General features: G+C 39.5%; 2 protein-coding genes across 3 annotated transcripts; both read right to left on the bottom strand.

The window, feature by feature from the left end:
• Positions 1 to 74: 74 nt before the first annotated feature.
• On the bottom strand, positions 75 to 16344 carry ell2 (elongation factor for RNA polymerase II 2). Its single transcript, XM_026347598.1, has 12 exons — positions 16113 to 16344; positions 13063 to 13110; positions 11878 to 12002; positions 11605 to 11768; positions 9952 to 10211; positions 9369 to 9493; positions 8897 to 8969; positions 8142 to 8811; positions 3936 to 4008; positions 3496 to 3667; positions 2909 to 2953; positions 75 to 2767 (listed from the first exon to the last, which is right to left on the bottom strand). Exons 1-12 carry the CDS (start codon positions 16284 to 16286, stop codon positions 2651 to 2653), a joined length of 2046 nt encoding a protein of 681 aa, XP_026203383.1. The 5' UTR covers positions 16287 to 16344; the 3' UTR covers positions 75 to 2650.
• Positions 16345 to 19803: 3459 nt separating this feature from the next.
• Positions 19804 to 23057, bottom strand: LOC113153453 (globoside alpha-1,3-N-acetylgalactosaminyltransferase 1-like). Of its 2 annotated transcripts, XM_026347090.1 has the most exons (5): positions 23017 to 23057; positions 22622 to 22779; positions 22447 to 22491; positions 21713 to 21775; positions 19804 to 21422 (listed from the first exon to the last, which is right to left on the bottom strand). In XM_026347090.1, the coding sequence occupies exons 3-5, from the start codon at positions 22478 to 22480 to the stop codon at positions 20485 to 20487; spliced, it is 1035 nt and encodes a 344-aa protein (XP_026202875.1). In that variant the 5' UTR covers positions 22481 to 22491; positions 22622 to 22779; positions 23017 to 23057; the 3' UTR covers positions 19804 to 20484. The 2 variants fall into 2 exon arrangements, with proteins under 2 accessions (XP_026202875.1, XP_026202874.1); XM_026347089.1 differs by having other exon boundaries at positions 22447 to 22779.
• Positions 23058 to 23873: the final 816 nt, after the last annotated feature.

Here is a 23873-nt window from a genome sequence, read left to right as displayed (position 1 = left end):
CTTGTTTTTTGTTTTTTCTTATCAAGTTACACTGGAGATGAAGCCACCAGTAACACAAAAGAGAGGAGACACAATTTCAAGGTAAAACTAAGTTGGCTTTATTAAAATGTCTTGTACATTTTCAGTTGGGCAGGATCAGATTTCACTCAAAATTCACATTTTCAGTGGTTTTTCATATCCAAACACTGCCAGGCATTTTCAACTTTGTTACTTCCTCTTTAAGACTCTTGATCAACCCTGTTCTCCCCTTGCATTCACTGCTACAAGTCACTTTAGGTTAATTTGTGTTGTTCCTCATAAGTAAATCGGTTTCTGATGAGAAGGAGAAAAGAAAAAAAAAAAACAACAATGTTTTGAAGGCTGAGAGGAGGTGACTGACAGTTTGTAAAAGCCTGGCTTCTACAGGCTGTTTGAGTGGCCCTTTGTGACAAAAACAGGAACAATGAACCAAAACACTGACTCTGTAGCCCAGAGAAATAGTAAGTGTAAATCTTGACTTGAGCCCAAACACCCGTGGACATTTTTTATCTGCTGTTGTGACACCTCCAAAATACAAGTGCTGATTTTGACCAAAATAACTTGACAACAAGAAAGTGAAGCCTAGTTTGTAATTATGCTAAGTTGATTCTGACAGCCGACCAAAACAGTCAGTCTACTGCAGAGACTGACTATTTGACAGGATGCCACAACCAAAATACATGTGAAATAGACCTGGCCAGTATTTACTTAAATCTCTATTTTGAGGAAGAACACTTTTTTCCCCCCCAGTACAGGATTCACTCTTGCATGTCCACACCAGCTGAATGTATTTATACTGGAATACTGTGAAGATGGTGGATCCTTCTAGGTGCACAGTGACTAAAGTCCTCTTCACAGCTCCAAAAGTAATGCTGTTTTACATATTCCAGTATTAATGTCTCCTAAAATTAAGCCCCAATTACGACGTTTACTCCGTGGATGCAGTACCAGAATGTGTTTAATTTTTGGCAAACATTCTAACACAGGTTTGTAAACAATATTTCCCTTGCTGAAATGAAGTCTTTATGAAGAAGCTTCTCATCCATCCATTGAACTGAATCGATATCAATGTTGGGAAGAAGAAAAAAAAAAACCAAAAAGCTACTCTGAAATATTTTCATTGCTCTGCAGAAATCAAACTAAGAATCAAATACATTTGACATCATCGTACAGATTAGTGCTCTGGTGGATGACATGTTTCGCTTCTTTCTAAAACACAAACACAGTGTTTGCCGCAGGATAAAGCTGAAGAGGTGGGCACAGTCCTTTCCAGGGTTTTGGACATGAACCACTCTGGAAAATAAGGATCTTCTATATCTCTTCAATTAAGATCAGATACTGTTACTCCAGCCAGATTGATCCCGAGTGCTCTGACTGGTTAAACACTAGCAGCTTTTTTTTTTGTTTGTTTTTCATGTTTCTCACTTCCTGCCCCACATTTTTCTTTTTCTCCCTTCACTCCACATAATGCACACCCATACAACCACACACTCACACAATTTAGTATCACTCCTTCCAGACTTGATATTACTTTTTCTCTACCACTCAGACTTACATACGCTAACGCACACACACAAACATGCACACACACACACACACACAACCTGTTCCCAGGCAGTAGTTGTAGTTCTTTAGAATAGCCTGTGGCTCCCAGGGGTTAGCCCAACTCAACATATTTGAGTGTAAACACCCATAAGGCACCCATAATGCACCATGAACACTAAACACTTGGTGCAGGGAATATTTCCCCTGGCTGTCAGGGATCATACTCCTTTAATATACCCCCCCCCTCACCATACCACGTGGCCGTTACAACTAAATTTATAATCCATGCACACATACTGTTGTCGGCTCAAATCATTTCTCCTTCCCGTCTCAATTCCTTCCTTTTCAGTTTCAATGTCAGCGTCAACAGCAATTTTCCAAAGCAAGGTTATCCAATACAGTTTTGCATGAAAAGAGAGGAAGTGAGGCAGTGGAGAAAGCTTTGCACGAGATGTGATGACATAATGGATCTTGCGTGCAAAATGGCTTCACAAAGTCAAACACATAAGGCCTGCGGTACTTTTTTTTTTTTTTTTTTGCATTGTTTTCAAGAAAAGTTAAACAATATATCATATGCGGACTCTTCTTTTGCACCAAGAGTGCCAAAATAAATAGATCTCCCTCTTTTTTTTGTTTTTTACTTAAATACAGGTTAATATTTTCACTGATGCTCAAAAATATTTTTGTTCTTTTTTCTGCGTTAAGATAAAGTCCTGCAAAACGTTTGAAGAGTTGAAGATTTTCCTCAAACCCTTTTACACATGCAGGCAGCTCCTTCCACTGGTCCAGTGGTACATAATTCCACAAGAGAACAAAAAAAGAAAAAAGAAAAATGGGAAAGAGTGAGACTTTTAAGATTGCAGGCAACAATGAAGCCAGTGGAATCAAAGATTGGAAAAAAAAAAAAAAAAAAAAAAAAAAAAGAGAAGGAATGAAGGAGGAAGGGGAGGAAGGGGAGAAAGGATGGGGGCTGTTGTGGAGGCCGTAACTGAAGGGGTGTTAATAAATAATTGCCAGTTGGACACCCCCTCCTGGTTTGACACTCCAGTTTCAATACTGATTAGTGAAGATGCTGTGTGCAGTGCTCTCAGCACCAGGCCTTGGCTCTGCGCTGGTCAAAATCAGCTATTAGCCGCTTGATGTGGGCCAGCTTGTTGTGCAGGTACTCACATCGCTGTTTCTCCTCATGGTAGTTGGGACTATGCTGTAAAACAAACAGTACATAATGTCAGGCTCCAGTCTTCTCAGCAACAGCAGCTCCTGCTGTCTTCATAAAGAGAACCTAATGGCAACTGTAAAGTTAGTAATATTTAAATAACCCCACACATGTCAATGAAGTACTTACTCGTTTTATCTTTTTGTACTCTCTCAAAACTTCTTCTTGCACTTTCTGTAAAATTTTAAATAAAAATAGTCACAATTAAAGCAAATTCACATAAGAAACCTTTTAACACAAGACACTGAGTTAATATGACTGAAAATGCAGGGAATGCTGTGTTTAGTTTTACACACTTTAAAGCTTTGACTAATAACTTAACCTGTTGTGGTCTTGTGTCTCAATGGATCAAGCAACAGAAAGAGTAACAACCTAGTTTGATGCTGATCATTAAACACTCTTTTATTCCTGCCTCCTGTGTGTGTAACTCCACGTGAGTGTACTAACACAGTTCTCAAAGCTTTCAAGTCAAATGCTACATTACATTCTGCTGGAATCAACTACAACACTGATTCAATTATGAATACTAAATATGAAAAAGTCACTATTGTACTATGTAATATTATTATCTATGTGCCAGAAATGGACAGAATTATCAGACCAACAGCTACCTAATGTGCAAGTTCATCGCAATGACAGAACATGTTATCCCACGATGACAAAGGCACCGCAAATGTGATGCTGTGCAGTATATTTAAGCTAAATGTTGCATTAACCTGGTACTCTTTGGTGCCAGGTGCCAGCTTTCGGCACTGAGAATCCAGTTGGGTAAAGTGACGAGTGATGCTCTCCACACGGGCATGCAACAGGCGGTACTCATCATACTCTGCATTAAAGTCATCCTTATATCTTTGTCGCTGGTCTATGGACACCAACGGCATGTACTTCCTGTAGACACAGAAAAGAAAATTAAACTAAACACAGAGTAAAAACATCACTGATAGACGATGTACAAACCAGTCATAGTACAGTAATAAGTGAAAGAAGAATACCAGAGTGCACAAGTATTGATGCATTAACTCTGTCCTAGTTCTCAATCTTGTGTCTGTTTAATGACAGTATAAACTGTGTTTTTGTTTTTTCCTGAGAAGAAACAAAAGCACTGAAGGGTAAAGAGGTCATACTATGCGAGTATAGACACTTGAAAGTTACTTACACTGCATAGTCAGGTATCTCGGTTGTGGAAGAAAATTCAGAGGACTGGACTGGCTTGGCTTTGTCTGAAGAGTCTGAAAATAAAAAGAAACACAAAATGTGAATACTGCACTTGTAACTCATAAGACAAGGAATCAACACTTTTGTATTTAACTGCATAGATAACAGTCAGAATCTAACAGGGAAATGTACCGTTTTACTCATTATGTGTCACAAAAATGGAACAAATACAGTAGTTTGATAAATAAGAAAACAGTTTAATAAAGTCAGTGGCAGTGGATTTTTAGAGGGATACACCTTTATATGATATATGATATATGATATATGATATATGATATATATATATATATATATATATATATATATATATATATATATATATATATATATATATATATATATATATATATATATATGTATATATGTATATATATATATATATATATATGTAATATAGACCCCACAAGCCTTGCTGAGCCCACAATAGCACAACTACAAGACAACTGAAAAAGTAAGATTTTTTTTTTTTAGATTCTGCTGTGAGAAAGACTTTACTGTCTAGAAGAAAAAAAATACATAAAAGCATGACTGAGGTTCACAAAATTGCATCTGAAAAGACCACAAGACGTCTGGAACAATGTCCTATGAACAGATGAGACCAAAGTGGAGTGGCTGTAATGCTGTAAAACAAACAGCATCTCAGCAGAAACATCTCAAACCCACCATCAAGTACAGTGGTAGAGGGACTTGTATTGCAGCCACAGGACCTGGGCACCTTACAGTCATTGAGTCGACCATGATCATTTCTCTAAACCACAGTATTCTAGAGGCTAATGTAACGGCGTCTGACAGCTAGAGCTTGGTCAAAATTGGGTCATGCAACGGGAAAATGATCTGAAGTAAATCTACATCAGATTGATTAAATAAAGTCATAATAAAATCAATCTGAAATAAAAAAAATAAGGTTTTGGAATGACCTAGTCAAAGTCCAGACCTCAACCAACTGATAACTGCGCATAAACAGATGTCCAAACACCTCGGAACTAAAGTGATGTTGTAAAGACGAATTGGCCAAAAATTTCTCCACAACTATGTGAGAGACTTGTAAAAGCATACAGGAAACGTCAAGTTACTGCTCCTAGGCAGTGATGACATGTTTAGCCACATATTGTCATTTAACTGCTGGCTGTCTAGATGGTGTCCTGCAAACAGCTACATAGATAACTGGAAAATGTTTTGAGAAAACCTGGGGCATCCATCCCATTTTAGGTGGTGCGTCTCTACTATCTAGAAATATGGCAGAATTTATAAGACAACCTAAACCCTGACATCTCAGAGTGGAGCCCAGGACGCAGAGACCCTATAGAGACAGTGTGTGCTCCCTGAACACCTAAAATAAAAAAACAAAACACAAGAGGAGAGAACTAAATAAAGAGAAAACAAATCAAATGAATTGAATGAATTTCTTTACAAATAAAACTAATAACTATTAAAGAAAAAACAGCTCTAGACTATTTGTAAGACCTCCCTCGTTCTTAGACTGCTTCTACCCCATAAATCATGCAGAGTTAATTTCAGTAACTAATTCATCTACACCAACATGTCAACATGTCTCTTAGACCCTATACCCACTAAACTGCTCAATGATGTTTTACTTAGCACGTCCATATTAGTAAAGATAGATTGATCGGATCCAAAAAGCTAAGTACCACAGGCTATTAAGGTTGCTGCAGTCAAACGTCTACTCCCACAAAAAAATAAAAAAAAAAAAAAAATAAAAAAAAAAAAAACAGCTACTCTGTACTCTGGGGTTTTAGTAAATTATAGACCAATATTCATTCTGCCTTTTTATCTCTAAAATCCTTGAAAAAGTAGTTTCAAAGCAATTATGTGACCACCTGGCAGAAATAACCTATATGAAGATATTCAGTTTAGATTTAGAGTATATCATAGTACAGAAACAGCACTCTTACAGGTCACTTATGATCTTCTCTTAGCATCAGACAACAGACTTCCCTCTATACTCAGTGCTGCACTTAGTGCTGCATTCGACACTGTAGACAGATTCTTTTTACTGTATATAGGTCCCCTTATGCAATATTATTATAAAGCATTCTATAAATTTCCATTGTTATGCAGATAATGCCCAGCTATATTTATCTATAAAATCAGAAGAAACAAATCAATTAGTCAAACTTGAAGCATGCTTAAAAGACATTAAGGCCTGGATGTCCTTTAATTTTCTACCCCTGATACAGACAAGACAGTTTGTTTGGTCCTAAACACCTCAGACATGATGACTAATCATACTGTAACCTCAGATGACACAGCTTTGGCCTCAAGTAATACTGTGAGGAATCTTAGAGTCATCTTTGACCAGGATGTCTCCTTTACATCATGCATGAAATAAATCTCTAAAATTGCCTTCTTCTACCTAAGGAATATTGGTAAAATTAGAAGCATCCTGTCCCAAAGTGATGCTGAAAAACTATTCCATGTGTTTTGTTACTTTCAGACTGGACTATTGTAATTCATTATTAATAGCATGTCCCAATAACTACTTAAAAACCTCCAATTAATCCAAAATGCTGCAGCCAGAGTTCGGACTAGAAAAAGCAAGAGAGATCACATTTCTCCTACATTAGCTTCTCTCCATTGGCGCCCTGTAAGATCCAAAAATGAGTTCAAAACACTTCTCCTCACATATAAATCACTTAATAATCAAGCTCCATCTTATCTTAAAAAGAGCTCATAGTTCCATATTTTACAAGCAGGTTTACCTGGTTAGTTAGATTTTGTAAGGTCTTAAACCTTACACTGTGAAGTGCCTTGAAGTGGCTTCTGTTGTTATTTGGCACTATACAAATAAAATTAAAATGAACTGAATTGAAATTAAAAGTAAGGATCTACAAACTACTGAATCATGTGGGTACCTGGTAATGCCCTTGTGTTTTTTTGGCTTCTTTTTGTTAAGTAATGACATAGAGAATAAAGTTGTATGCTTTTGTTCATCTGCCTAATATTAATACAATTTGATTTTATTATGTTTTTACACTCACAAAAAAAAGGTAATTTCTTTTTCTACTGAATATTTGTTATAGTAGACACTGAAGGCAAATATACTGTTGACACCTAGTAAATGTTGCAGTTTTAGTGTGTCAATAGCAAAATAAACTGCCAATATATAAGTAGTCAGTTGATCAAAACAGAAAATCTGCCAGACAGACAACAACCACAATATCACATCTATCAGAACTAAAGATCACAGAGCAAAGAAAGACTCAGGTCAATGCCTAAATATGTTCAGGCAAAGTCCACAGCATCAGCGTACTCAAAGTTCAAACTGTATGTGGACGTGAGCTGCCAGACACAGTAAAACAAAGTGAGCAACAATCCAAAGTCTGGAAGATAAACTGCAGAGATACTTGGACACAGGAGGCACGTTAGTCACAAGACAAGTAAAGTTTATGTAGAAAAAAAAAACATACATGTAGCGGAAAGTTGGATTTGAGCTGGATTCAAATGCTCTCAAGTTCAACTTCAAGTATGCTGCATAGCATTAGACCCTATAAGTGTCTGCGGCATATTCATTTTAACACACTGCTGTATCATTCTGAAGACATTCACATTTCTGGTAAAACACCTGGTCTTACTTAACAATAACAACGATTTTGTTCTATTCAAGACATGAAGAGGATGGAAAGTACCTGGAGCCTGAAACCAAAGCAGCTCAATAGAAAATTGCTATTTTATTAAAAATAGCAGTGTCTTTCCTATTTTGATAGGTCAAAAATTTTATCAATGCAAAAAGCCTATCAGCATTGTATTTTTAGCCAACTCAAAAGCTGATTTGGTTTTAATCTACCTACCTCCCCCAACTCCTGAGAAAATATCTAGAACCAGCAGCTGGATGATTGACTCTCATCCAAATGCAAGTTGCTGCTATTCGATGGGCAAGTGGCATATGCGTTTATCAGAACGTTTCTGCTAATGAACAGTTGTTGCTGCTAAAAATGTGTGTGAAATTTATATCTATCTATATCTATATATCTATATCTATATATCTATATATCTATATATCTATATCTATCTATATATATATAAATATAGATCTATCATCAAAACACGGTTTTGATGATAGATAAATATATAGATCTATCCATCTCTCTATATGTGAACAATAAATAGATAAAGTAAAGAAACACACCTTGATCTTCGAAAGGATTCTTGTTGATGACGTCATTATTTACTTGCTCAGCACTGCGCCTCTTTTTGGCTTTGCGACTCTCCACGGCTTGCTCTGCTACACATGGAGGACTACTGCTGGCTCTTTCTGTCCATTTCCCTTTCTCCCTCTCTCGATCCTTGTCTTTGTGCTTCTTGGATTTCTTTTTGAACTTGTTGGTACTACTAGTCAAATTAGGGCTGGTAATGACAGTGGAGGTAACTGTGAGTGAGGTGCGAGGAGAAGGGCTGTGGGATGAGGTTGGTCTGGGGACTGTGATAGGGTGCCGATAATGGTCCTGCAGGGTTCTATCGGAGGAGAAGTCAGTGGGTGATGGATCTCTACAGGACGAACTCTGGTCTATAGGCAGGTCCTGGGTGCCACAACCTTCTGGGGTGCTCGGTGAGTTGGAGTTAGAAGCTGGGCTGGGTTGCTGGTGAGATGGTGCAGGAGGGTGAGACGATATGGGGAGATGGGTAGGAGGGCCTGAGGTGGTGGAGGGTAAAGACAAGTGTTTAGAGCTGGGGCTTCCCTCGTCCTCCCGACGGTCAGAGGAAGAGGAAGATACGGCTGGCCCTCGACTGCTGAGGTGGGAGATGCGGGCTTTCTTGGGCGCCAAGGGATCAATGAAGTCAAAGTCTGGTTGGCGCTTCTGTAAGGAAACACCGCAAATTTAGCAAAACTGCATCCTGGCATACACAGTGAGAGTTTGTATAAGTGTTAATCTGTGTAGATACCTGAGGGGATGTGGGGACACTATCTTTGGGAGAAATGTTTGATGAGGGTGTTTCAGTAGGGAGACCTAATTTGCTGTTGAAGAAGGGATAGAGTGGTTTCAGGTGATAAGTGTAATATATACGACATGTTAGGAGTCATTTCTTAGCCATCATTCTAGTCTAGCCATCAGCTAGACTTTGAAATCATGAACAGTCCTCTTTATATTCAAGCACTTTACACTTTTTACATTTCACATTACAGTTGTTAGGACCCATTATTTATTATTATTACTGTACAATATAATAATAGTTGTGTTCTGCATTTACCAACTTCAGCAACATCCACCTTAGCTGGCAGTGTATGGAACAGTACAATAGAAAAAAATTCCAAATTGGCATGACAAGTTAGAAACACACCCAACCCATAAAGTGCAATTGCTTAGTTCATCAAGTGACAAGTGTTATTAAAAAGCCTAACTGGCCATTTCCATACCGAGCCAGTATGCGGTCAACCTGGGACTTCTCATCTTCAGTGTAGCCAGGCCAGTCTCGCTGGACATCACGATAAATAAAGTCCTTCAATGAGTATGTGTTGTCTTTGGGATTCAGATTTGCCACCTGTTTGACACACACACACACACACACACACACACACACACACACACACACACACACACACACACAAAGTTTCAAGTAAATCCTGTAAAAACATGAGATGTACACAACATGTATAGAAACTTCACATTTCCTGTGCTGGCCAAACATCTGTGCCATGCAAATATTATTTAACGATTATGTGGCTCATTTCATTCAAAGAAAATGAAGCCTACTTTGAAACTTACTGTGAAGCTAATTTTCACAGGCAGGTTTGTGTGCTTATACCTATATCTTTCATACCAAATCAAATTAGACAAAGAACACAGGTACATGAAACAATTACTTAGATTATTTTGTAGATTATTTGTCTCTTTTTTTTTTGTTTATTTTCTCACTTCCATCTCATGTTGCTCTCTCAATTAACATAAACCATATTATGACATTTAAAAAAGTCATTAAAAACAGATGCCTTTTGGTACCTGTTGCAGGGTGGTCCCTAACGAGTTTCGGTCCTTCTGATTAATACCATCCCGCTGTAAACGAGCAAGCACTTCCAGCTTCTTGTAGCACCTCAGTGCCAGCAGGTGAATGATGCGGTCACGGAATGGCCGCTGGGACACGGGGTTGTTGGAAAGGCACTTACGAATGGTGTTGGCTGGGTTGATAGGTGTGGAGCGCTTGCGTTCTGGGGCCACCTCTGGGGCTGATAGTGCAGGCTTGCGTATATGGACTTGCTTTCCTAGAGACAAAATGTACAATATTAACATCTCTTCCCTTCAGGAAAATTAAACCATAGATGTAATTTTGGCAAGTAATGACCTCACTTCACCGAACAGCTCTCTTACACTGCTACCCTTTCACTTACTAACTTCCTAAATGAAGCCAGTCTCGCATGAACTTACAAATATTACGGCTGTGCAACCAAAATAAAAATGTGAGCTTTAAACTACACTAAACACTTGACTATGTGTTTCTGTATGAGCTAGATTAGCTTGGGAGTTTGATTTCAGTTTGGAAATATGCATAAATAAAATATGTTAGCACTCTGTGTTGTTAACTTTACTTCATGAAATGTAGAAGTGTCTAGTTGGTTAGAACATAAGATGTCTCTGTTGTGTCTTGCTGAGCCATGTGCCTAGTCAACATGCCTGCACATTTCTCTATACTGCTTCACGGTCATTATGAAATTTTAAAGCTCTTTAAGAGATTAAGGTTAGAGAGAGGAAGAGAACGGAAACATTCCGCCTTTATCCTTATCAAAAAGCTGAGAATGGGAGCACTGTGACGAGGTGCAAGTTCACATATTTTATGTTATCAGGCCAATCATGGGTGAAACGCTTACATAATGAAGTTCTCCCTATCTGAAATAATTATCCTGTACTAGTGAACGTATAAACAAAACATTAAATGTAATTTGGTTCAAATAAAAATGGCTGTGCAGCGCTTAAAAAGATACAGGTTACAGACAAAGATAAAAATACAAGTCGCGGATCGTTACCTGAAATTAAAAGCCAGTGAAAACCAGAAACTAAAGGCTCCTTTTGCATTAGTAAGTAGGGTTCTCACTTCAAACCAGCTGCTACAAGCTCTTGTGCTACCATTTCTCTGTTGCTCCTCTCGTTTCCCAGTTTCTATCTGGGCCAGTGTATGCAAATGTATCCCCAGGGCCCAGAAAAACCGTCCTGAGGAGAGTTTAGTTCTGGTTGAACATTTTGTAAGCTGAGCTATATTCTCATTTCAACAACGAAGTACACAGTTGATAAGGAATTCTATCTTACAAACTAGTTTTAACTACGAAGATGATTTGTTTGGAGACACCCATATACAGCAGTTTGTTTTCCGTATCACTTTAGCAAAAAAGAATAAAAAATGTAAATAGTTTTTAAAAAAGAAAAGGTTTTATGTCACCTTTGGCCCTTATAAATCCAACTACTGGAAAAGACTGAGACAGCAAATTAATTCGGTTTGTCAGTCGCAATAATGGCTTTGAATGAAGTCAGGCTTTTAGCTTTCACTGGTTCAGTCGATCAAGAGTCCAACTAGAGAGAAGAGGTGTTGCAAGGATGTCAAGCCATTCTAGCATGCTGGATGAAACCTGGCATCTGACTGTGGCAGATAAGTCAGGGCCTTACCTCTGTACTGGCCTCCAGGCTTGATGACTTTGGTCCCACGTTCACGTGTGTCCTCCACAGCCTGGGTCATGCGTTCCCGGGTCACCTGGTAGGAGTCATTAGTGGCACACACAGTGATCTTGTTCTGTACTGTTGCCAATAATGCCAGGTGTGAAGCCCCTGAGCTACAAAGGAGAAGTATGAGAAAGAAATGTCAGGCAGGGAGGGATTATCTTTTAACAATATCTAGTGAGACAGCAACAGTTGATTCTGCTGACCAGTGATTACTATTACCTCGACACATACTGATTGATGCACTCAAAGCTTCCCTGAGGGTTGTCCTTGACCACATTAGACAGGTAAAAATCGAAATCATGGAAGGTGTCTGAGGAGGAATTGGTCTTGGGAATTTTAATGTGCTGCAATAAATAAATAAATAAATAAATAAAATCACATAGGAAATACAGAACAATGCATATCCCAGTGTCTGAGACAATTATCTGAGGAGAGATGGAAAATAAAAAACACAAGGTTAACATGTGATTATAAAACTACCATATGCTAAACACATTTAAATCTCACCTGGGTTTACATCTTATAATGATGTGTGTTTATGTAAAGTGTGTGCAGAAGCAGTGTCTACATTTAACATCTGGGTAAAAGTCAACAACATGGAGGACGAAGGGAAGGAGGCTGTATGTGAGTCATGTGCCTCGTGGACTACAGCAGTGGAAAACAGTGGTTATAGTCTTCAGATGGGTGTGAAATCAGTTTGTGCCTCCATGAATAGTTCAGCAATTTTCAAAGACACAGTTCTGGTTACCAATCCTAAATTAATTACTACTTTGAAACAAGCATTTATATAGTTTAAGTAAAACTGTAGTATGCCCCAACAGGTGAAAACTCTTGGTTTTTTATCAATTTAAATGAAATTCTACATAAAGTATTGGATAAATACCAACATATTTTACAGTCCATAATCTTATACACCATTCTTTATCTGTTTACATATGATAAATAAGTTCTGTTTCTGAATAAGCCGATAATTGTAAAAATTAGGGTGGTTCTTGTGCACTGTATTCTTACACCATGTTAAATGTATAATCTATCTCTCAATATGTAAACAACCAATACATTTTGTGATCATGCTATAACGTGCCAATACTGGTGGCTTAGATAAGTCTAAAGTGAGCAGTGTTTAAGTAGCTGATTAACTTGACTGAGCCATAACGGGTCTGTGGGTGCGTAGGAACATCACAATGAATAAAAAAATGCAACTCACCACATTAAAATAAAAACTGTTACCTGATGCAAAGCTTGAACTTCAACAGCAGAATATAGCATTTAAAGACTTCAAGGCAAACTAAATTAAATACGGTTTAATTTATTCCACAGTAGAATGTACACATCTCAATTGTCACAGTTTGGGATGTGATTATTTATCTAATCTAAACCTCAAGAAAGAAAAAAAGTACTCACTCCTTGGAGTCCCTTGAATTGTATCGATGGCCGCCGAGAAGGTACATTCTGAAAGTGAACATATACAACAATTTACATTTATAATAATGATAGGATTAAATAATTATTTGAATAAATCTAGTTAAGTTCAGTAGTGGCAGTGGCACTAGTAGCAGTAGTGTAGTACAGAACCTGCAGAACATGTTACACTATTTGACTAACAACTCACATCATTTGGTTATAGGAACAGCAGAGCCTTGGGGTCCTATCACGCCAAGCATACCTTGTAACAAGCACTGACAAAGGCTGCCTGAGCAAACACTCCACTTACATATTCTGTTAAGAGTTTCACTTAAATATAGTGTAAAGAGGACAGCTAGCTGACAGCGAGTCTTCTGTGTCTGTGCCAGAGAAAACGACTGGGCAGCAATCTGTATTCCAAATGCAAAAGAGAGGACCTGAAAAGCCAGCACTGCAGAAAGACAATTGCTCTCATTTTCATTTGCAAGAGTTTCATTTGCGACTGAACCAAGAATATAAAACAAAAATATGCCTATTGCAGGTCTGCAAAGGCATTGTCTTCATTTTTGATTAAGCTAGAAATAATACGGATTCTTCTAAATAGTCAAGAAAATCACATTCAATGAGAGTCAAACAGTGTGAGACCAGTGATACTGCAGAAACCAGAGTCGACTGTCAGCCACAAATACTTGATGACAGTTCACTGGAACTCAACATATGGCTCAGTGTCTTTGAGCCCTTAAGTTTAAATCTACAAAGAGGCCACGTGAGTCAACTTCACCAGTAATTTCTTTTCAAGTGGTTAAGAGGTAGGTGGCAGGTAAAATTGTTTGCTTTTTATCTCAACACAACTTGGACTCTAACACAGCAAACACTGCAGATATTTTAGAGAGGGTATTTCTGTAACACATTTGTTTTATGTAGGTTTGCAGGTTCGTGTAGGTGGATACTTGAAATGGACGTGACAGCCACAAATATGCAGTGGCTACTCTGTTGCAGTACAGGTTAGGTTAGGAAAGCAAAGGACTTCCAGCTTCTTCACACAGCTGAAGCCAACAGAGAGTAACCAGTTAGATAGATCATAGACCTCTGAAATGTTGAGTCAGCTGGTTTGAGTGGAATGTGCACTTTATTAACAACAGCTTCACTGCATTCCTGGAAATTAAAACATGCTTGCAAACTCACACATGAAACAAGACAGAAATAATACAGCATAAAATGTATGGTAGTTAAAGCTAGGATACAGTTAGAGTTAAGCTAAGCTCCAAGAAACTGACTGATTTCCCTCCCCCACTACCCATACACTCACTGACACTCACACACACACACACACACACACACAGTTCTGATCACATTTCACATCACCACAGAAAGACAAAGATAGCCAGCTTCCATAGTTCAATGTTACTGAGAGGGAGCGAGAAACAAAAAGCAGGCAGTTTTGGCTGCTCACTCAGCAAGAGATGGCAGGCTGCCGTTCAATGCAGCTACAGACCAACATTACCACATCCAATAAGGTTGTAGCACGGGCTGTCACAAAAGAATTCTTTCAACTTGGGGATGACTCGGATTGCCAGACAGCGGTCAGAAACTGACCAAATGGTCATTTTAAATTGGGCTTTATATCCACATTTCAAACATGGTGTTCGCTAGAGGAGATCTCTGTATTAAACAGAGCTGACGGTGAGCAAACAGAGGTATAGCCTACATACAGAGACGCCGTGAGCCATAAAAAGCTGTTGCAGAGACCTCTGAACACCACATCAGCCCTGAGTGGAGACCTGGGCCCAGTCACTGTTATGTAACAGCATTGTTTGCAGAGTTTAAGTCAGGTAACTTGCCTTTGGGCCTCCGCAACTCAAGACGGGAGAGATATCTCCAGATTAGTTCACCTGTGCAGCACCTCAACAAGATTACACAATTTGTGCAGCTCGAGTTTGAGAAGTTATATTTAATCTGCACAGGTATGCAGTGTCCTCTTGGAGCACTCAGCTTTTAAACAAAAAAACGGTGGCTTCAAGCTCTAGGGTGAAATGGAGCACATTCAAAATGCAGTATGTTGATAGCTATAGAGTACATTCATATATTTCACTGTGCTGTCGGTGTGAATACGTACTAAGAAATAATATGAGGTTTAGTTGCTACCAGATGTCATACTCCTATCATAGAGTTTGACGTAATTTTTTATCTCATGCATACATTAAACTCAATTTCTTATATAATTCAGATTACATTCTGCATATATTTCTATATAACCTTGTATGAACTTTCTATAATTAGCGTTAGGTGAAGAAATAGCTGTCGAGTCAACGTTAGCTATGAAGTGACGAGGCTGACTACGAGCTTCGTGTCCCTGCCAGGCTGTGATGTTAGATTTTCTAAATATGTTAAACTTGTGACCGCATGGTATGCTGGCCTGTCACGGACATAAGTGAGATACACCTCAGTATATGGAAGTTATTTTTACTTTCCTTAATGTAAATTCATCCGTAGTGTTGTCTTTTCACCCTGCCCCTGACTCACACACCTCGTCGAATAAACGTTATTAACGAATAAGCTAGCTAACTAAAGTTCGCGTTGGCTATCTGAGCTTTTACGTTCAATATTTTTAATTGTCTAGTGTAGGGAGTAGTACATGTGTCGATCTGAAATTACCTATTTCTTTATTTGGGCAAAGTTTGTCATTAGTTTGGCAAGAAAAACTGACTTGGCCAGCACAGCACGGTGAGTTCAGACTAACGTCGAGCTAACGTAGGCTAACCGCTGCCTAACTTTGCCAACACATTTTGTTCATCAAATCATGTTTGTCAGCTCGCAAAACACGGCCAGACGTGGAGTCCGAAGCCTCGTTTATCGCATTCAGTTGATTGTTTTCATGATACGAGACTAATAAAATTTACAAGAAGGCACAAGCTAGCTGTGTCAACAACCCTGCTAACTTTGTAGCTTTTCCTGTGCGTGGCAGTTGGGCTTCCCAGCAGAGACTAGCTGTGTCAGACCCACGGTCCGACGCGGAAATTTACACGGAAATAAAAGGCTGTTTCACTCACCACACACTTTTGGTAGCTCTCTATCGCCCTGAGTGCCGTCTCGGTCAATTTGACGTGCAGTACGGTGAATCTGCCTGCGCTCTCTTGGCCACAATTTAATCCGTACCTCCCATCCTCAGAGAGCGCCGCCATCTTTACCAGCCTGCCACCATCGTCCCTCTGAGGCTGGAGCATTTAGCAGCCCCGGCTCCCTGTGCTCAGTCCGGCCCGGGGAGGGACTACAGCTGCTGCCTGCAGGCTGACAGGAGGAGATTGATTGTCACTTGCTAGCTTCGTTTTTCACTTTCCACCCACAGCCAAGTCACGGCATAATACATTAGCTTACGAGATATTGTTCTGATTAAGAAGCGTAGTAACTTGCAGGATTCCTCCTGCAAAGGAGTTGTGCATCTATGCATCTAAAAAAGCATTACTGCATCGTGGCATTTGTTCTTTGCATGTTAACACAGGGAAACATTTCTAGTAACTCGTTAGATTCCCCTCAGCCTATAACCTCTCTCAGACACATACTGTATATGCAAATACCTCTTGGCAAAAGTGCCTCTGCCTGCTTTTTTTTGCTGACATTGTAAAACTAATCCCAGCCCGGTCAAACAGTTAAAGGTAGCTGCAGCGTTTTGTTCACATGCAGTTTGGTGAAACACTTTCCCTGTGCTGCCTCAGAAATTCAAACGTTTTTGCTCATATTCTCTTAAAACACACACACAGAAGTATGCTCTCACTTTGGTATTTTACTTTTGGAGCTATTTACACCCATGGTCACTAATCTCACACTATATGGCAGAATAATCTCATGTTAAAACTTTAAATGATATGTGGTATATTGTGACATCAGCACAATGGGTACAAGTGTGTGTGTGTGTTTGTGTGTGTCTGTGTGTTTGCATCCCTCCCCCCCTCGCTGCACTTCCACTATCTTGCCATGTCAGTCCCCTTGACCTGATAATTAGGCCAGTATGTTTTGATGAGGGCAGGGTGGGGAAAGGCCTGTGTGAATCTAGCAGATTACCATAGCTGTCCACCCCACCCATCCCCCTGTTGAGTCGCTCTCTCTCACTCAAACACACACACACACACACACACACACACAAGCACGATGTCACGTCTTGCATTAGTTAGTCTCCCTTTTCCACAAAATAAACTGACCAGCACACAGTCAGTCAATTTACATCGTGATACATGCCCTAAATGTAAAACACTATTCCCTGACGATTCCCCCTGCAACCTTTTCTGAGAACATCTCATTTCCTGTATTTTACCACCTCTTGGCTTAAATATGGAAATTTTTAAATGCCAAGGCCTGTAATTCAATGAGGGCTCTGGTTTGTCTGACAGGTTGCTGGCAGTGCAAACAATTAAATAAAGCCTTTGGGGGAGGTAAGAAACTTTAGAGCTTTTGTGTTTACAGAAGCCCTGAAGGTGTAACCTGGTGGAGGCCTAGGAGATAAAAGTTACACACCTATTCTTCAAGGAACGGTAAACACAAATATACTGAAAATAACATAACTACTAGATACCAGTTTTTTTTACCAGGGACACTGACAACTATGTTTTAAATGTCACTAAATTAATTATTCACACTAGAGGACATGCTCAGTTTAGTACAATGCTGGGTATGTCCTTACAAGCTGTTCTAAATGACTACATGGATTACTCATTAATCAGTTACAGTCAGTAACTGTGGTAAAGATGTCTTAGTTTTCTACATGTCCAGCTAAAATTTTGTTCAATACCTTTACATATAAGTTTTAAAGCTTGATATACACGGTATTGGCAGCTTCTGCTATAAAGGTACAGATTGAACAAAGATAGTTCAACTCTTATATATAATTCACCACCAGCTAGTGTGGAATTTAATTATCAACACCAACTTGTGACCTAGTATTTGCACCATCATTAAAAAGTCTCCAGCAGTTTAACTTACCTGTAAGTGGCCTATAATTGACACTAATAAGCAGGCATGACAGTGGCACAGTGGCTCATTAACTAGGACTGTTGACTCACAGCAACATCCTGGGCTGGATTTTTTCCAGTTTCCTCCTTCAGTAGAGAAACATGAAGGACAGGTGGACCAAACACGTTTTGTTGAAATATTAATGTATGGCTCTTAATGTGGGCGTCACATAAACAACAAAATCACATGTGAATTTGAAATTTGATGAAGGTTCTGAGCTAGTCCTCATGTTGATTATCTGAAAGTCCTGTCGACAGACAAAAGTTGACTGATGATGACATGCTTTTGCTTTGTACTCACCTGCTGCATGAGCAATATCAACTTTAATAGTATTATAATATTCCAGTAATGTAATAATTAGACGGACCTCATTCTTAACCACTGTATTGCTGGGAATCCATCTTACTGTCTGCCTTACTTACTGCCTCATTCATTAGCATTACCCAAACGTAAGTAATTGATTTAAAATCTATTTAGCAATTAAATCACATGCTAATCTTGATTATTTGAATGTTTTGTATATTTTGGTAGATAAGCTTATGTTAATGTGGTTAAACCTCACAGTGTCAGCATGGCAGCTGATGGCAAAACCGTCTAATAACGTGAAACCAGGTACCAAATTAAAAAAAAAAAGTAGAAAAGGAAAAGCTGGACTTAATCTTTGTCACTGAGCTCACTGAGGTTTGTTTGAGCAGGTCATCATTATTTTAAACCAACAAACACAGACTAGCCTATTTTTAGCAGAAGTGTGTTCACACAAGAAAAAGCTAAAGAATCTTAAGCTTTTGCATCATCACTATATTGCTGGGTTAATACAGGTGTGGTGTTCCTGGGCTTTACGACAGTACCTGTGTAGCCTGTGTCTTTTTATTTCAGACGCTGTTTTTTATTCCTTGGTAACTCCTGCCTCAGTGGGGTATTGCCTTCATCTGTTTGTAGTCTATAAAAACTGGTTTGCATAAAAGATGCATGCCTTTCTCTACTTCCTGGAACATTGGTGCCTTGCTGGCACCCAACACAGTTTTATTTGGTCAGGTTTGTTTGTTTGGTTGTTGTTTTTGTTCTGTTTCAGATCATGTAGGTTTCTCAGCATCCATTGCCCTCACTTCAATACTGACTGCTATCATTGTACAACATGTCTTAATTTTGAGTTCTTATTAATAGATTACTTGTTATAGCTGATTGATATTTTACATACCTTAAATAAACTTAATTGTGGTGTGGGTACTCAGCATGGATGGGGTGACTTATGTAAAAATCCTTTATGGTGATGATTAGAAGAATCTGCAGATACTAATTAGATTTGGCTATGTGTGATTTTGAATGAAACCATGGTGATCTGAGATAGAAACGTACAAATTAGCCTCCTAGGCGTTTCAGGTTAAATTTGAATGGACTTAATAAGCTGGGGTGACATGTGAATGCTGGAAATCAGTCTACAGTAACACATGTGTAGCAGTGACAATTCTTACTTTAGTTTAAAAAAAAAAAAAAAAGTATTTCAAGGGTTTATCTGAAGTTCACCTCCAACTTCACAGCTTCTCTCTACGTGGCGATCTGGCCCTGCAGACAGAATCTGCTGGCAGTGAGAAAAAGCCATCTGCTGCTGTTTAACCCTTCCATTAAAACACAGCACACAAGGAAGAGAAAGCAGAGTGTGAACGTGGGAGCATGTTGGTGTGTTTGTGGGTGTAGGGAGAAAGAGGGAAACACACTGACAGACAACACAACCACCACAATCAAAGTCATTTGAGTTCAGCTTTTTCTCCAGCTCATAGATGTGGAAACAGCACTTTTATTGGTAAATCACTTCAATACATCCTCAAGCATGCAGTTCTATCAGTTTCAAAACTATATTAGCTTTGCCAGAAGCTCAAACACAGCAACGAGTATGCACGTGTAGCCTGAAGAGACAGCATCCTGTTGTATCCATTTTTCCCCATCTGCTATTAAAAGACCTTGAAACAGCAGCTGTTCCAGTTAATGATTGGCCACTGCAGGGAAAGTGTGCACTTACACTGTTGACTCTTATCGCTGCTGACCACAAAGCCACTGGAGCAGTATCTCCAAGGCTGACATTAATGGAAAGGACAGCGCTTCGTTTATAGAGACAGGTCACTTTATTTTTTTGTCTGCTGTGGACGAGATAGCAGGCATGCAGAGGCACTGTTCACACGAATGGGTCTTTAATTGAATGCAGATTCTGCAGTTTACTTCTGTAAGTGATTGCAGGCTGCATTTACCGTCCAATACAGCAGAAGATTAAATGGAAATTCTGAATTAAATAAAGATGATTGGAATACATACAATCTCTTCATCTTGATCAAATTCAACAGAAACAGTAGTCCTTCGTGTGTGAGTGAGATGCTTCAATGCTTCAGCCAGCCAAACCCTCCTGACCCTCCTTTTAACATTCCTTCAGCATTTGTGCTCCTCTCTCCTCTTCTTATCGTAAGCTTTGCATTGCCTTCCCAAGGAGACTATCCTCTGCACAGGCACATCAGCAGTCAGTTCCGAGTCCCACCAGTTGTACTCAGGTGAAAGGACACAGGTCGGCCTGTGGTCGATCAGGTAGCGGTTCAGGTAGCTCTCCTCGAGGCCCCTGGCCACTACCCCGTTAGCGTGGTCCTGCAAGATGAGCAAAGAACAGGTACGAGCCAGTTTGTTCACCTCAGACACCAAGCCGCCGTACAACTCTGAGGTGTAGTAGTAGTCTCCTTCATCCTCCTCCACACAAGCTGACGAGACTTCTTCAGCTTCATAAGGAAATGAACTTCGTGGCATCCCGTAGAGCTCTGGGTGCAACGTGGCCACGAGGTCTCCTAAGATTTCCTCTCCCACAGAGGCCACAAATTCCTGATCGACATCGGCGCAGAAGATGTATTCAACCTCACTGCTGAACAGGTCGTTGATGGCTTCAGCAAGCAGGGCCATGCGACGATGGGCCAGTCTGTCCCACCCAGGCAGCTCTGTAACAGGAACCACCTTCAGCTGTCGTTCAGGTCCCAACCTGATGGGCGGATCCAGAGAATGGGGACTATCTGTGAGAATGTAGTAGGTGACCATCTGACCAGGGAGAAAGTAGGTTTCAGCTGAAGACAGAAAACGTCTGACGAACGGGCCATAGGTTCCCACCGCGAGTGCCAGGAGACCTACATGGACTTTGTGTTGTGCAAATGCAGCTCTGCGCTGGGCTGAGCTGTGGCTGTCGCCCCACACTAAAGGAGCACCCCATGGTGTCTCCATAGGAGTTTGTGGAACGGCAGCCATTATTTTCCCTTTGTCCATTCCCATGGCATAAAAAATTGGATGAGGTAACTTCACACTGACAGCTCCTTTACGTCCATGGAAGAAGTCTGAAAAGGGAAAACATGATTTTTGAGGAGAAACTCTTTGAAGTACACAGTTTAAAGATCTAGAAAATCTATCAAGATTAATTAATCACAACTGACCTTATTTAAGCAAATGTTTTACTGAATTTCTGTCTGTGACTAGATGTAAAAGACAACAAATAGACTTTTCTGAACATGACAGGGCCAAACTACTTAGCATGCAATTCAATTCAAACAACCAAGTTCTATTTTACATTTATAGTGGTGTCCTGCTGCAAAATGTTAGGGTGGAACAAAATCTTCTGCACACTTACATATGATAAGACACAGGAGAAAACAGCACAGGACCAGTTTTATTGTGGTTATTCTGACTCGTCCTGTGCAAAGAAACACACACATGGACACACAGACTCAGTCAAATAATGTAATCTCTAAAGTATATGCAACAGTTTTATGCCACAGAATGAGTCTCTGCATAAAAGAAAGTACTTGAAAGTCCCGTTTAGTTTGGTAAAATTGACTCAAACAGTGATACACCGTGGTGAAACCATGTCCCCTAAAACAGTGCTGGAGATGCTGAGCCAAAGAGGAATAGTCGAAGGCAGACTGGGCTGATGGGTGTTGTTATTTATGAAGAGAGATTTGGGTTTGAGCCAAAAGCTGCATATTGTTGCATGAGATAGAACTTAAGGAGAAGCACAAGTGAGTAAATGTAGATCTTTATCTCAATGTTCTCCACACATGGTCCGCTTATGTGCGTGTTCTTTCTGCAGCCAAGAGATTTAAGACTAATGCACAAGGAGTTCTTGAATTAATCAAGGACTCAACTTGTCTTCCTGGACATAGATTCAGGATCAGACTACTCTTGCAAAATCTCGGAGAGAAGCCTTAAAACCTTTGAGGTTCATCCCGGCTGGTTCAGTTTGACTCTCTCATGTTTTTAAAGCAACTGAACTTGGATTAGTCACACATCAATGACAAGTGAGGGGAAAACAAGCAGCCATGACAAAAGCAGAAGAGGTGGCACAGTGGCTGAGTTTGTACTGACCTGTGGGTGTCTTGCAGAACGGGAACAGCGCCATTCTGTGACCTGCTGGTGGATAAACACACAAACCCTTGTATGAGGCCACTGTATTTGCCAAAAACAATCTCAGTCTCTCTCTCTCTCTCTGTTTCACCACTGCTCACTCTATCTCTTCCTGGAAGTGCGCTGTTTAACTCACTGTTTACCGCCAGTCATTATTTGCCTTCTGTGCCTCCTCTTCCTCACATTCTTCTTTTCCACTCCCTTTTCTTCGTATACTTTCCTTCTCACTCCCCCCTCCTCGCACACACACACACACCCCTCACTCTGCTCCTCAGCTTTCTGCAGTATTCAGGTCTGGAGCAAAACCAAAATAACCAGATGTGTGGGGAATCCGGGAAAACAGGACATAAACAAGAAAAAAAGGATTTAAACTCAACTCAAAGTTGGATGTGCAGTTAAGGGATACATGTTCGTCATTCTCCAACTTGATGATCATAAACTTTAGAAAATACACAAGACTCAAAAACTCCTCAATAAATGCTGAGTTTCTTCATATTCATCTTCCATATGGACAACTGAAGGTTCACAAACCTCAATCATTGTATGATCCTCTTGAGATGGCAACAAGTAGGAAGTAGACTGACTTAATACTACATTAAAAACCAGATGTCACCAGGATGTTGTACTCCTTTTTTCCACAGAGTGGCAGCACTCATTAGGAAATGAAAGAGGCCTTATCTTTTTAAGAGGTTGTAAAAATTTCAAATGAAATCAACCATGTGTAGCTGACTTCAGGAAAGGCAGCATTTTACACATAGTACAAAAAGAATTGTATTACTTTTTCAAATGTCCAAGTTATTTAGCTTAATTTGAAGTTTATAGCCCCAAATGCTCGCATATATCTTGCACAAAGGGGTTCCTTTACACCTGGCAACTCACACGTGTTAGCACAAATAAAATTTACACATTGTCATGCTTTAGAACCAACAAATAAACTCAGATCTCTAATTTGCATTAAAATCCCAGTATGCCTTTCATCAAAGTCCCTCAGAAATGTAGCTTTTGTCTCAATTTAAAAAATGACAATCCTGATGAGGGCCTGCGTTGTAAACATGTCCTTGTACTAATCTTACATATGCCATCTAAGTATTAGGTCAAAGTGAGGTTGTAGTAACAGCTGGCAGTACAGCAAACCTTTCCAAGATGGTCAAGGAGGAGGTTATTGCCATTGCTAATTGTTAATATAAAAGACAGCACTCAGATTGGAATTATATCAATATAGAGTAGGTTAATAAAAGAAAAAAATCTGAGTTGTGATTGTGTAAAATGTCAATGAATTAATTTAAAATCATGAAAGTTAGTTGACTTAAAATTTTGAGTTCTAGTTTTTTCTTTTTTACCACGAAAGCCATAGTTGATGTTAACTCCCAGAGACTCAAACAGACTCA

The sequence above is a fragment of the Anabas testudineus genome, chromosome 5 (assembly GCF_900324465.2).
Source record: "Anabas testudineus chromosome 5, fAnaTes1.2, whole genome shotgun sequence".
Classification (NCBI taxonomy): Eukaryota; Metazoa; Chordata; class Actinopteri; order Anabantiformes; family Anabantidae; genus Anabas; species Anabas testudineus.
Note: the sequence above shows the minus strand (reverse complement) of the source record. Positions and strands in the feature narration are given on the sequence as shown.

Excerpts from the sequence above, each read along its gene's own strand:
- LOC113153453 (XM_026347089.1), bottom strand. The coding sequence starts at position 22,480 with ATGGCGCTGTTCCCGTTCTGCAAGACACCCACAG. Across the intron at positions 21,776-22,446 it reads GTTCTGCAAGACACCCACAG|GACGAGTCAGAATAACCACA; the intron begins GTCAGTACAAAC and ends TTCTTTGCACAG. Across the intron at positions 21,423-21,712 it reads TCTCCTGTGTCTTATCATAT|ACTTCTTCCATGGACGTAAA; the intron begins GTAAGTGTGCAG and ends TTCCCTTTTCAG.
- ell2 (XM_026347598.1), bottom strand. The coding sequence starts at position 16,286 with ATGCTCCAGCCTCAGAGGGACGATGGTGGCAGGCTGGTAAAGATGGCG. Across the intron at positions 11,769-11,877 it reads ATCAATCAGTATGTGTCGAG|CTCAGGGGCTTCACACCTGG; the intron begins GTAATAGTAATC and ends TCTCCTTTGTAG. Across the intron at positions 4,009-8,141 it reads GAATCCTTTCGAAGATCAAG|ACTCTTCAGACAAAGCCAAG; the intron begins GTGTGTTTCTTT and ends TTTTATTTTCAG.